At 39.3% G+C, this 14,285-nt stretch overlaps 1 protein-coding gene across 1 annotated transcript in view; it reads left to right on the top strand.

Annotated features, from left to right (window-relative positions):
* The first annotated feature begins 268 nt into the window (after positions 1-268).
* dnah10 (dynein axonemal heavy chain 10) overlaps positions 269-14,285 on the top strand; it is a 215,545-nt gene continuing 201,528 nt past the window's right edge. The window contains 6 exon segments of the mRNA XM_034187486.1: positions 269-568; positions 4,634-4,743; positions 4,848-4,956; positions 5,041-5,156; positions 8,941-9,157; positions 14,036-14,193. Coding sequence (XP_034043377.1) covers positions 346-568; positions 4,634-4,743; positions 4,848-4,956; positions 5,041-5,156; positions 8,941-9,157; positions 14,036-14,193 — 933 coding nt within the window. The 5' untranslated portion in view covers positions 269-345.

Here is a 14,285-nt window from a genome sequence, read left to right on the forward strand (position 1 = left end):
TATCTATCTATCTATCTATCTATCTATCTATCTATCTATCTATCTATCTATCTATCTATCTATCTATCTATCTATCTATCTAAAGCATCCGCAGGAGATCTTTATTTAAACACCCGTTAATGCTTTCAAAAATCTATTATTTTGATAAATTGACATCAAACTGGTTAAGACAACGTCACGTCATTCTGAGCGATGAACCAAGCTTCGATACGTTACGCCAGTGGAACAAGTTTCACACAAATTCAAGAACTCCGGTGTGAGACGCCGATATCCTGCTGAAGTACACAGAAAACCAGCTGATATGACCTTGTACGCGTTTTGTTAACTTAACGGTTATCTGAAAAGATGGCTCACGACGACTTGCGAGTGAAGTGGATTCGAGAGGTTGTTTCTGCTGGATTCAGTTCACTTGATCCAAAGTGCTTCAATGAACTGCTGAATCGCGGACAAGGCCAGAAAGAAACTATTCTCCGGTTTTTGGACACAGTTTCTGAAAATGACACCGGATTAATCTTAATGTTTTTCAAAAAAGTCATAGAAGAGGAAATTGAGGTTGAAATCCCAGTCGGTAGGCTATGTTGAATACGACTCATGATGCTGAGGGTTTTGTGATGCAAAAGTATTCTCAATTAAATATTACATTTAAAAAAAATGAAGTATTTGTTAAACTCAGCTTGGTGTTAGGAAATGTTAGTTATACCATAAAGAAAATGTTAGTTACACCATTTTAATTTAATATAAACATTAATAATATATGTATATGTCATGGAGATGAACAAGCGAAGCTCTTCAGCATCTCACCATGTCATTTAGTCCCTTCAGACGTTTTTTGAGTAAATGCTTCAGGGGAGCATTAGCATGGCTTAAACCTTTCAGCTTCTTTGCTACCCCAGACCACTCGCCTGTTTAAGCGTTTTTATTTGCCTCTCACATGCCTGGAAGCTTCCTCACCATCTAACCATGTCATTTAGGTCCTTCAGACTTTTTTTAGTAAAATGCTTCAGGGGAGCATTAGCATGGCTACAACCTTTCAGCTTCTGGGGGAGCGGAGCCCCCCAGTCTCCCACCTTTTTGAGCATTTTTCTTTACGAAGTGGCTAAGGATACGTACATCCATATCTTCTGTGGGACTGCTAAAGGTACAGACCGAGGAGAATAAGCGAAGTGCGCAACGCATCTGCGCATGCGTGAGTCAAATGGGGGCAAAAATTCCAACTACCAAACTCACACCGCTCCCATTGAATTTCGAATACAACAGCATTAGCAGACTGTGAAAGTTAAGGCTTACAGGGATTGTTTCAAAGGCTTTAAGCCTTAAGCGACGCATACAATAATGACAGGTGCGCACAGGTACAGACATATTTGCGCATTCTAATTGGTCGGTAAGACACGACGTCACCGGGGAATACCCTCTGTCCTCCGTCCTCCGACCCTGCAGTCTCTGCAGATACGGGTCCGTACCCGTAGCCACAGCCTTTTCTTTATTTACCTCTCACATGCTTAGAAGCTCCTCGCCATCAAACTGTGTCATTTACGTCTTTCAGACTTTTTTTTTTAGCAAATGCTTCAGGGGCGCATTAGCATGGCTAAAACCTGTCACCTTCTGAGGGGCTCCCCCCCACCAGACCTCTGACTTTTTAAGCATTTATCTTTATTTGCCTCTCACATGCCTAGAAGCTCCTCACCATCTAACCATGTCATTTAGGCTCTTCACACTTTTTTCAGTAAAATGGTTCTTGGGAGCATGAGCATAACTAAAACCTTACAGATTCTGAAAGACCCCCCGCCTTTTTAAGCATTTTCCTTTTTTTGCCTTTCAGCTGACTCCCCCTAATTACAGCCCTCTTAACCCCCTGCCACTTAAGCATTTATTTTTAATGTAGATGTAAATTAATATTCAAAGTTTTTAGCTAGTTGACAGTAGGGCTGTACAATATGGCCAAATTATTGTATCTCAGTATTGTCATATCAGTACGATATGACTATGATTTCGCACAAAGTGCAGCAACAGTGAAAATTAAACATTCTTAAACAAAACAGTAATAATACCACACTCATTAGGTTCAGATACAGTGCCCTCCAAAAGTATTGGAAAACAGTATTTCACATATTTTTATTTGTTTATGCCATTTCAAATACAAGAAATACAAAAAAATATAAAGAATAAAAACATTCAAAAATTATATTCCTCAAACTCAAACTGAAAACACATCTCTAAAACTTGATAATACCTGTAAATAATAATTTTATTGCATTTTCTTCAGACAAGTTAGGGGATGGAAACATGAACATTTCCAAGTCACTGAATATGTCTTGGACTTTATTTACATCAATTATGAAGAAATACAAACATTTCTTTGGCCAAAACATCAAATCTTGGCTTGCATCTCAGAAAGAATTCTGGCAAATTGTAGCTGAACTATTGGGTCTTCTTTTTAAGAAAATCCTCCCCTACACCACTTCATCAGGAAGCTGGATTTTATATTTTTAATTCATTTATATCAAGTTGTAGAGATTTGCTTTCAGTTTGAGTTTAAGGAAGATAATTTTAGAAGAAAAAAATGTATTTGAAATGGAATAAACAAATTAAAATGTGTTAAATACCAATTGTTCCAGTACTTTTGAGGGCAATTGAGAAACACTGAGGAGCAGCATCTTACATCTCATATATAGTGCAGCAGATAAGAGAATACTGAATCCTATCTATGGCTGATGCTGAGACCCTGATTCATGCATTTGTTTCTTCTGGATTGGACTACTGCAACGCTATATTTTCTGGTTTACCAGTCTAGCATTAGAGATTTCCAATTGGTTCAAAATGCTGCTGCCAAACTTTTGACAGGAAGCAGAAAGTGTGACCACATTACACCCATTTTGGCATCTCTTCACTGCACAGTAAAATCACCAGTGTAAAAATGACACTGGTGATTTTACTGTGTAGTCCAGCAGTTAAAGGATAGAATCGTGCACTTTTTTACAAAAGCGCCAAACTTTGTCCAGGGACTCTTTAGGTTATATTAAGTCATGTCAAAGTGGGAGACATTTGATTTTAGCCCTGTATCCTGCTTTTTTTAAAAGGGTGTTTGCATGGTTATAATAGTGTATATTTTGCTATTCATATGACAATACGATCATATGGTTATTATGTAGGGGGCCAGTGATCAAGATTGGACATTGTTAAGCTGTAGAGAATGGCTACTGCAACTAGCGCAAAGCTATACTGAGCTTATGTGATCATGTATCGTCCGTCGTCATACGTCGTCGTACATCCTTATACATTAGCAGGGTGGTATGTTTCAAAATGGAAAGAGGTACAGGACTCATTTCAGGCCTGTAGGGATCTTTAACAGGCCTCTACCTCTGAGACATAAAATTAGGTCACTGTGATCTCCCTAGCATGAACGCTGTAGAGAGTAGTTCATTAAAAATATTCATGAAACATTTGTGCATATCTAGGAAGTTTGCCAACCAGGTATTTACAATGTTTTCAGTTAAAAAATATGGTGATAATCGTCTTAATACCGATAACATAAAATAACAACAATAATAATAATGGTTATGGCCATAAAAACAAAATTGATTTCTTGTAATTAATAAAAAAGCATTTCTTTCCGTTCAAACACTTATTTTAGAGTGTAAATATGTTAGAGTGCATGAGTAGCATCTTTCCTTTGCCCTATGCTCGCAAACAGCTATATTGCATAGGTATATTGATATTCACAATGAGTTAGACAATATTTAGTCACTTTCCCTAGATTAACGCTTTTTCTAAGAGTGTAAGCACACTGAAGTACATTCGAAGCATCCCTACTTAGCCTTAATACATTTTTCGTAACCTTCAAGTTTATATTATGAACTTAAAAAGACATTTGGATAAGAGTTTGTCATGAATTATATGCTGTAGAAGGCTGAAAATGGTTATTCTCTTAAACCCAAGTTTTTAGAGTGTAGACATTTAAGGATTCAATGTCTCCCGAACTTACATACTTCAGGACACTATAAAGTACCTCTGTTAAAGTTTTGGCGCTTTTGTATAAAAGTGCATGATTCCCCTAAAATTTGTCCCTTAGCCGCCGGACTAGTGTGGCTTCCAGTCCCTGTGAGATCAGATTTTAAGGTTCTCTTACTAACCTATAAAATTATTCACGGACTGGCTTGAGACCAGAAGATCCTCTGTTCAAATCCCAGGCTGACCAGAAACTCACGCAAGGCCCTTAATCCCCTAGTTGCTCACGGTGTGTAGTAGTGAGTGCCTTGTATGGCAGCACCCTGACATCGGAGTGTATGTGAGGCATTATTGTAAAGCACTTTGAGCATCTGATGCAGATGGAAAAGCGCTATATAAATGCAGTCCATTTACACTATGCCTCTGGAAATGCAGCTTACTTTTCGAATAAATAAAAATTCAGTATTTGGTCATCATGAAATGGTCTGTTTTACATTAGACTTTTTAGGTCACACTGTGTAATTTGAGATGTAATTTTACATCTCCCTTGTGGTTCAGTATGAATCATGGTTTTATGGTCATGGTATGTTTCAAATCACACTACATTTCATGTCAACAGTGTCTTTGTTGCACTCCTAGTTATGTGTGTAGATAATTGACTGCATCCTCTGACTCTCTTTAAAATCAGAAAGTAGCAAAGACAAACACTCATCAAATCTGGACAGTGGCCCTGGAACCCAAGATGAAGCCAGGACAAAGCCATCCTCAGAGGAGAATCAAGCCACAGTTTTCAAACCCGTGAGCAAACAATTTAATGTGTGTCATTGTAATCTAAAATTTTAGCAATGTGAATTTTTGGAGATGAGAGTGCAATAAGGACAAACTGCTGTTTGTGTTTTCAGAAGACTGATGTCAAACTTGTTGCTGTTACCAAGCTTCATGTAGCAGTCAACAATGTCCCAGAGAGAATTCCGACGTATCCTGTCTTGTACTTCATCCGAAACACAAAGGGTGAGATTACAATATAGCGGATATCTTGCTTACACAGGTACACTTATAACAATTTAACCGAGTATTATTTTTGTTTTCTTGTAGAGATTATTGTAAAACCTGCTGACATGAATGAAGCACGTAATGAGATGCCCAGACTGATACAGTTTGGCAAATGGAATAAACATCCTCTTCAGGCGCTGAGGAATCAGGTTACCCATGTATGTAAAAAAAACATTACACATTCCAATAATAATCAGCATCACAGTGAGCCGAAATGAACAGTAAATTTTTGCATTTGTAAATGAACTGCAGCGATTGCCTACGGTACCATTCAAAACAGTGAGAAATCAATTCTGTCATAGTGTACATTGATTGCTGTTGATTAACTTTATTTAACACTCAGTAGGTCAGGCTGGGAGCATACATTGGTTCTGCACATCGCTGCAGCCGTCCACCAAAAACTGAACTGCCTTGGATCCTGAATAGCACCTACACAGGCAGAAAACCATTTCATCCAGAACTTTCAAACGTAACCATCTATCTGCAACAAAAATGTGAAATATGGTCATCTTTTTGGCTTTTTCCAGTTGCTGGGGTCTTCAACATTGGGGCATGTGTGTGCTGGATCATGCCCAGACACAGTCATGACATATAATTTCAATTTATTTAGTTTATACAGCCCCAGATCACAACAAAGCTGCCTCAAGGTGCTTCACAGAAGTAAGGTCTAACCTTACCAACCCCTAGAGCAAGCACACAGGTGACAGTGGTGAGGAAAAACTCCCTCTGATGATTTGAGGAAGAAACCTCAAGCAGACCAGACTCAAAGAGGTGACCCATTGCTCTGGCCATTCTACCAGAAAGGTTTACAATACAGAACCCATCATAACAATTGACAAGAGTCCATGCAGGCGTCCAGTGCACTGTCGGAGGGGGGTGGGGGTGGGGTGGCGGGGAGCCATTTGTTGGGTCTGTTCCTACAGCAGAGTCTGTCCCACATCCACCACAGAAATCATCCAGTCCAGCACGTGGATCCATCCACGTCTCAGACAGAGAGAAAGAGAAAACAGAATCAGTCGGCCAGAAAAAGTACACTTAATTTATAATTCATCAGCATTAAGCAACAGGAAAGCAGAAGAAATACTAAGGTGATTGTCAAGCTATGTATATTTTGATTTTTGGTTCCACTTCAAAGGATCGGGGGAGAAGCAGGACACGAGGCCAACTCAGTGTTTAACACTTTTATTGTTTTTAACCAGTGCAATATGCAGGTTGAGAACCTGAGAAAAAGAAAAGAAAAAGTAGAAAACGCAGAAAGAAAGAGCAAGAAAAGGGTAATCTAATCTATATTTACAAAATAAGGTTTCACTCCTAGTTAGTTATTGGCAATTATGAACTTAAACATCCTGTTTTAATTTACAAAGAGCTTTACAATTTTCCAAGTTCCAACTGCAATCTTTAATCTGTAATTTGACATTAGACTTTTTAATCCAGTATTCTAACCTTCAATTTTAACTTAGAGTTTTTGAATATATAAAATTTAATATACAAGATTTTTCTATTTTACAGTTCCACTATGAACTTTTTTGCAGACATTTCAGTGTTATTTTTAACTATGGATTTTAAATACAAATTAATGAAATAAACACTTTGAAGATAAAAGTACTCTTCATGTTTCCACTTAAGTTATGCAATAAAATGCCATTATATCCATTTATTTGTGAATAAATGGATATAATGGTCTTTACTTATGAATAAACCTAAATTAAAGTACAGTATTTGTCTAAATTGTCAAACAAACATTCTGTCCAACTGAACATTTCTCATGCTGAAGTATAGCTTACAAAAAAATTTATCCACCAAACGTTTGGTGAATAAATCCACCAGCTAACTCAGGTTTGGATCAGTCTTGAATCAGTTTTATCTAGAATCTTGCAGTAATACAAATATTGTGATCGTATTTCACAATTATAGTCGTTAAAGTAACTAAGAAACTAGAAATTTGGACTCAAACTCACCAACAATGTTCCTGGATGCTCCCACTGCACTGAATGGGTGTGTCATCACACCTGCTCACTGTTATCTATCAGTGCAGTGTGAACATTCCAGGCCAAACTCCTGTACAATGCTTCCATCTAGTGACCCTTTAGGGACACTACACTAAATAAAGAGGTGAAACAGAGGAACAGATGGAGATTAAAGAAAGAAGTTTTAGTTATTCTTTTCTTCTTCTTTGGTTTGGCCACAACAGTGATCACCGGCCACTCGCCCTAAGCTGCACTAACAAACCCAGACTTCAGATAAAGTTGAGGCCGTGACCCACTCTCTTTACTAATAATATAAATTTAAAGGGGTAGGAAGCATAGTAACATTCTATGCCAGTATGCTAGCTATACAAAAGGGAAAGTCTCTACAGAATCTGTTTTATTGACACAGTGAGATCATTCCACAAAATAGGGGCATGTTAAGAAAAGGCTCTGTGGCCCACAGACTTTTTATTCACCCTAGGGCACAAAGAATGCGACCTGAGAATGCAGAGCCCGGGCCGGTACGTAGGGCTTGACTAGGTCAGCTAAATAGGGAGGTGCTAGTCCATGAATAATTTTATAGGTTAATAGCAGAACCTTAAAATCTAATCTCACAGAGACAGGCAGGCAGCGAAGAGATGCCAAAATGGGTGTAATATGGTCAAACTTTCCCCTTCCTGTCAAGAGTCTGGCAGCAGCGTTTTGAACCAATTGGAGACCCCTAATGCTGGAGCGTGGTAAACCAGAAAATAGAACATTGCAGTAGTCCAATCTAGAAGAAACAAATGCATGGATCAGGGTCTCTGCGTCAGCCATAGACATAGCCATACTTCTTTCTCTCTCTTAAAGTCCTGTCTCACTTTGACAATTTAGCCTGTGTATGCCAACATATTAATAATACACTGCAGATGCTGGCGTACGAAAGAAGTCCCTCAGTGTTTTTCTGCTCCTGGTGCGCTTCTCAGCCTGAACCAGAGAACACCGGTACTTTGTGCTGCAACAAGAAAATTAACTTACTTTAAAAGGTGGAAGTCACAGTGCCTCATTCATTCACATCAGCATTTACCACATACAACAGTTGATTCTTCAGTATTCTGCACACAATGATAATAAATTGCATGATCCACCAAGACATCAATAACATAAAATAAAAAAATTAAATGAAAAAAATGTTAAATTACTCTGTTTGTCCTCCGTGTAGGAGACGAGGCCTAGTGAAAGTGTTTGCGCTCTCGATGACAGATATTCGCCCTCGTCTAACAGGGAATATCTGTCATTTTGGGTGACTGGGCATGGACGGAGGGGCTCAGAAAATGCATACCGCCCTCCAAAAGCATGTTACTGTATTATTATACTGAAGTCTTCTTGGGCAGCATGGTGGCTTAGTGGTTAGCTCTATTGCCTCACAGCAAGAAGGTCATGGGATCGATTCCCACCAGTGGTCTTTCTGTGTGGAGTTTGCATGTTTTCCCCGTGTCTATGTGGGTTCACTCCAGCATCCTTCCACATCCACGTGTGAATGTGTTTGTTTGTCTATATGTGGCTCTACGACAGACTGGCTTCTTGTCTAGGGTGTACCCCGCCTCACACCCTATGACTGCTGGGATAGCCCCCCTCATGACCCTTAATTGGAGTAAGCGGTTGAAGATGAAAGAGTGAGAGAAGTCTCCTGTAAATTGTAAAGATAGTATTTATTGTGATGCTGAAGGTCCCCTTAGAAATGTAGCTTGATTGTGATTCCTCAGTTGTAAGTCAATTTGTATAAAAGTGTCAGCTGAATAATGTAAATGAATATGACCTGTTTTAACTGAAATGTTTATATAGCAACTAAACAGCTTAAAGTAGCAACACTGATGTCAAAAAGCATTTTTGTTAAAAGTGTGGTGCTTCGTAAATGTGCACAGAAAATGTATGGACAATTTCAAATTGCCTTAATGATGTGAATACAAGATATTGTTGCTTTGTCTCCTGTCAGGTATACCTGCCATTGTTGAGTGCCCGTCAGATTGAGATGGCTAATGGATGTTATCAAAATGAGGCAGCTTCTTCCGTCCAGCAGAGTAGTGGAACAGACATTGACCTGGGGACATCAGCATCTTCAGGAAAACTCCTGCTCCCTGATGACCTGCTTGTTTCCACATTGAATTTTTTGGAAGTTATGAACACAACTATCAAACCACGTAAACCTCAAGGTATGTTTATGTTTGTTTTTCTCAATAAGTTGAAGGGTACATGGGCCTGTTTCAGGAAGCACGTTCAGCAGTGAGTGAAAACTTGAACTCTGCGTTCACTGAGCTGTCAAAGTCAGAGTTTTCAGTTTCAGAACAGGAGATAATTAGTCTGGTCAACTGCGGTGTAGGTTAACTGTGCAGTGACTCATGAGCAGGACATGCGCACTGTGCGAGGTGATGCACAGGTTTTCCCTGTGGTGGATACAGAGATGTGTTGTGAGAGGAATATTTCCCGCGTTTGATTAGTTCACGCGCACATGATGTGTCTGCACTTCGATTGGCAAGTGCACACAGAGACTTGAGACAGGAAATTGCACCCTGTGTGAAAGATGTTATTATATGGTGTTTATGTGAATAATAATAAAAAAACAGATATACATTTACTGAACAGATATGAAGATTTTATTTGCTCACTTGCATCATGTAAGCAACCACTTCACCTTTTTCAGTGACTTGGTTACATACGCTGCTAAAATATTAAAGCATTTACTTCATGCACATTAATTAATTAGATTGCGAAAATTAATTTTAAGTCAAATGTTGAATTATAAGATTTTGTCTGCAATACTTTTTATTTTCTGTTTTGCTGTTTTTACGGTGACTCCAATACGCAGTGGGCACCATGCACACCTTGAATGTCGAGCGCTTTCATCTAAAGTGTAGGTGACACGGTATGTAATGGTTTTTTTTGTATTTAAGACTAAAATTAAACAACAGTTTGACATTAATGCTTTCCTGGTGTGTGGTTACTGAAGAGATAAATATTCAGATTTTGAACTGTGCGCCACTAAAAACCAGGAACTTCTGGGCGAGTCACGACATTGGAAAAGAAGGAGGAAGTGATATCAGCTTGAGAACCATTTACGTAACAGCCCCATTTGTTTGGTTAGCGATCAGACGTATTTCTGTGTTAAAGTGTTTCATTTTTTCAGTTACACCCCCTGGATGACTTTGCTGCAAGTTTTTATGAAAACACTATTGCAGGTGGAGTCCGCTGGTTTCAGTTTCCTAACACTAACGTGCATTGGAATGAGTGGATTGTGGGGACTCTATTGTGGACCAGCTGCACTTTTTCTTTTTTTTTTACATGCTTTGCATACAGCAGATGAGGTGCTGCAAGTCTTTCAACTTGCAACAAAAAGCCGTCCGCGGTGGAAGAAGAGTTGTCAGAGTTGTTCAGAGTTAGACCTGGAAAGAACAACTACTCAGTTTACACACACAGAAATGATCACGCAAGAGACACTGAATTTCTTTGTCCTGTACAGGAGAGGACCAACGAGAAGCTCCTTCAGAAAGAACTGTCGTCCGTCCTAAAGGTCCCGCCCATTTGCCTCTCCTTTTATTGAATATCGTTACATACAGCATATAGGAGTGACAATATCACAAAACAATGGAAAGACACAAAGTCTGGTCTCACATTGATATGAAAACTGTTATGGCTTTTGAGCCCTCAGTCTCCTATGCTTTCCATAACAATGTCCAGATCTTGAACTGTGTTCCAGTTACAATGCTCTTCTTCAAGGCTGAACCATTAATTAAAAGTGCCCATCTGCGATTAGCCAAACATGACCCTAGCCAACCAGTCTGACATTCTGGAAAAACAATCTGCACATTGAATGGTCAAAAATCATCTGCTCACTTTTCTCGTTTGACAGTTTTAATGATCACTTGAACTATTCAGCGTATATGATTGCTTTTGAAACTAAGTAATTATTTAAAGGAATAATGGTACATGAACTTTCACACATGCATATACGTATATATGAAAAATAGAGAACAGAATCAAAGACATTATTACAGAGATTACATCAGAGTGAAGACATTATTATTTGATAATATATATATTGATTGATAACATATAGAAAATCCTGTCAAGAGTCCACAGCAAATACAACCCCATTTCCAATGAAGCTGGGACGTTGTGTAAAATGTAAATAAAACCAAAACACAATGATTTGCAAATCCTCTTCAACCTATATTCAATTGAATACACCACAAAGACAAGATATTTAATGTTCAAACTGATAAACTTTTTTGTTTTTGTGCAAATATTTGCTCATTTTGAAATGGATGCCTGCAACACATTTTTAAAAAAGCTGGGACAGTGGTATGTTTACCACTGTGTTACATCACCTTTCCTTCTAACAACACTCAATAATTGTTTGGGAACTGAGGACACTAATTGTTGAAGCTTTGTAGGTGGAATTCTTTCCCAATTCTTGCTTGATGTACGACTTCAGTTGTTCAACAGTCCGGGGTCTCAGTTGTCGTATTTTGTGCTTCATAATGCACCACACATTTTCAGTGGGTGGCAGGTCTGGACTGCAGGCAGGCCAGTCTAATACCCGGACTCTTTTACTATGACTGTTGTCACACGTGCAGAATGTGGTTTGACATTGTCTTGCTGAAATAATTCATCCCTGAAAAAGACGTTGCTTGGATATCAGCATGTGTTGCTCCAAAACCTGGATGTACCTTTCAGCATTGATGGTGCCATCACAGATGTGTAAGTTGCACATGCCATGGGCACTAACACACCCCCATACCATCACAGATGCTGGCTTTTGAACTTTGCGCTGGTAACAATCTGGATGGTCTTTTTGCTCTTTTGTCCGGAGGACACGACATCCATGATTTCTAAAAACAATTTGAAATGTGGACTCATCAGACCACAGCACACTTTTCCACTTTGCGTCTGTCCATTTCAAATGAGCTCGGGCCCAGAGAAGGCGGCGGCATTTCTGGAAGTTGTTGATGTATGGCTTTCGCTTTGCATGGTAGAGCTTTAACTTGCACTTGTAGCGACAAACTTTGTTAATTGACAATAGTTTTCTGAAGTGTTCCTGAGCCCACGCGGTAAGATCCTTTACACAATGATGTCAGTTTTTAATGCAGTGCCACCTGAGGGATCGAAGGTCACAGTCATTCAATATTGGTTTTCGACCTTGCCGCATATGTGTAGAAAGTTCTTCAGATTCTCTGAATCTTCTGATTATATTATGGACTGTAGATGATGGAATCGCCAAATTCCTTGTAATTGAACATTGAGAAGCACTGTTCTTAAACTGTTGGACTATTTTTTCATGCAGTTGTTCACAAAGTGGTGATCCTCACCCTATCTTTGCTTGTGAACGGCAGAGCCTTTTGGGGATGCTCCTTTTATACCCAATCATGACACTCACCTGTTTCCAATTAACCTGTTCACCTGTAGAATGTTCCAAACAGGTGTTCTTTCAGCATTCATCAACTTTCCCCAGTCTTTTGTTGCTCCTATCCCAGCTTTTTTGAAGCGTGTTGCAGGCATCCATTTCAAAATGAGCAAATATTTGCACAAAAACAGAAAAGTTTATCAGTTTGAACATTAAATATGTTGTCTTTGTGGTGTGTTCAATTGAATATAGGTTGAACAGGATTTTCAAATCGTATTCTCTTTTTATTTACATTTCACACAACATCCCAACTTCATTGGAATTGGGGTTCTACACTTAGATACAATCCAACCACTTGGAGCAGTGTGCAGCCACAGTCTGGCACCCAGGAACCAACTCCAACTCCAGGAACCAAATGAAGATACACTGATGGCGGGAGGATACCGGAGTACCTGGCAGAAACCCACACAGACACGTTGAGACCAAGCAAACTTCACACACAAAGGGCGGGAAGCGATCCCATGACCTTCTTGCTGTGTATATTGCTAACTACTAAGGCATTATGCTGCCTGCTGAATAACAATGCCTCAGGTTCAAGTGTGCATTGCTCTTAAAGAGACAATCTGATTGACCCAAAACACCCAAATTAGTTGACTAAAGACAATCCCTTTGCAACATGTCACGAATGCATTTGTGATACGTTTTAGGCCATGCAACATAAATTGCCAAGATAGGGCCGACTCACTTAATCACCTCTCTTGTTATGAGATAATAACTGCCAAATTTGAAAAAGTTTCATTTTGTGCTTTTTGTGTTTATTCTAAATACACTGTAATAAGCACTTGTTGTGGCGAACCCAGTATGCCATTTTATAAGTGATGTCATTACCATTTTAGACCAAAAATATGTATGTCAGCACTCCAAAAGGGCTGTGTGACATTCAAAAAAGAGCAAATTAACGTAGCATTGCTGCCACATGAAAACACTGAATTCACAGGGCAGACATGATTTAGTTGTTTATGTTGGACTTGCTGATGTCAAAAACACAAGTCACCACAACAAAATTATAATTTATTAGAAACAAGAAAAGTGTCACCTTTTGCAGTCAACAACACCAAAGAGCAGTACGACTGGTAGCAAGGAGTGGTGGCTGGTGACAAAACAGTCAGGTGAACAGTCCAACTATGAGTAATTTTAGTGCATTGTTGAATAAATGTGGCAGAAATAAGCCATGTGTTTGCATATGTATACACCTGGGAAGACCTGAGTTTGCTGGACAGAGGTGCTTGGCAATGCCAATATCTTTGCACGAGTACAAAGGTTAAAGTCCTGACGCTCCTTGTCTTCCTGTATTAGTGAGAGACTTAGACACTAACCAGTGACCTAAGGTTGGATTTCTTTGGTACCAAGTCTCTTTAAATGGGTCTTGAGCACTGCTGGAATACCTTGGAGTATCAGATAAGAAATATTATTTGCATTGTGAGGGATCATCAGCTATGACATTTTGACCATCTGCCTGGGTAGTTGCCATGCAGGAGATGCGTTTGTGGGGTGATGGATGGAATGATGTTTAGTACCATCACATGCTCCCAGATGTGACTTGAACAATAAAACATCAGGCTTTAAACATGATTTTCATGCATTCACTGTGAATTCATGTAAGAAATTCTGATAAGTGACTTCATTGCAGATGACGTCAAACTTCAGATCCCTCAGGTAGACTTGACTCCAGAGGTGGATGTCCTGCTGTCTAACCCAGTGTTGGTAGAGGAGTTGCAGCAGTGTGTGATGAACTGGCAGACACAGATTGCTATCGTTATCGAAGAGCAGCTAAACAAGAAACCAGAGGTAGGTACTGTGGAACTGCCTATGGTTTTGGGCTTCTAGACAGCTAAGCTTGACCACAGGTATACACATGCTACAACTTACAGAAATATCCC

Source organism: Thalassophryne amazonica, chromosome 15 (genome assembly GCF_902500255.1).
Source record: "Thalassophryne amazonica chromosome 15, fThaAma1.1, whole genome shotgun sequence".
NCBI classification, from domain to species: Eukaryota; Metazoa; Chordata; class Actinopteri; order Batrachoidiformes; family Batrachoididae; genus Thalassophryne; species Thalassophryne amazonica.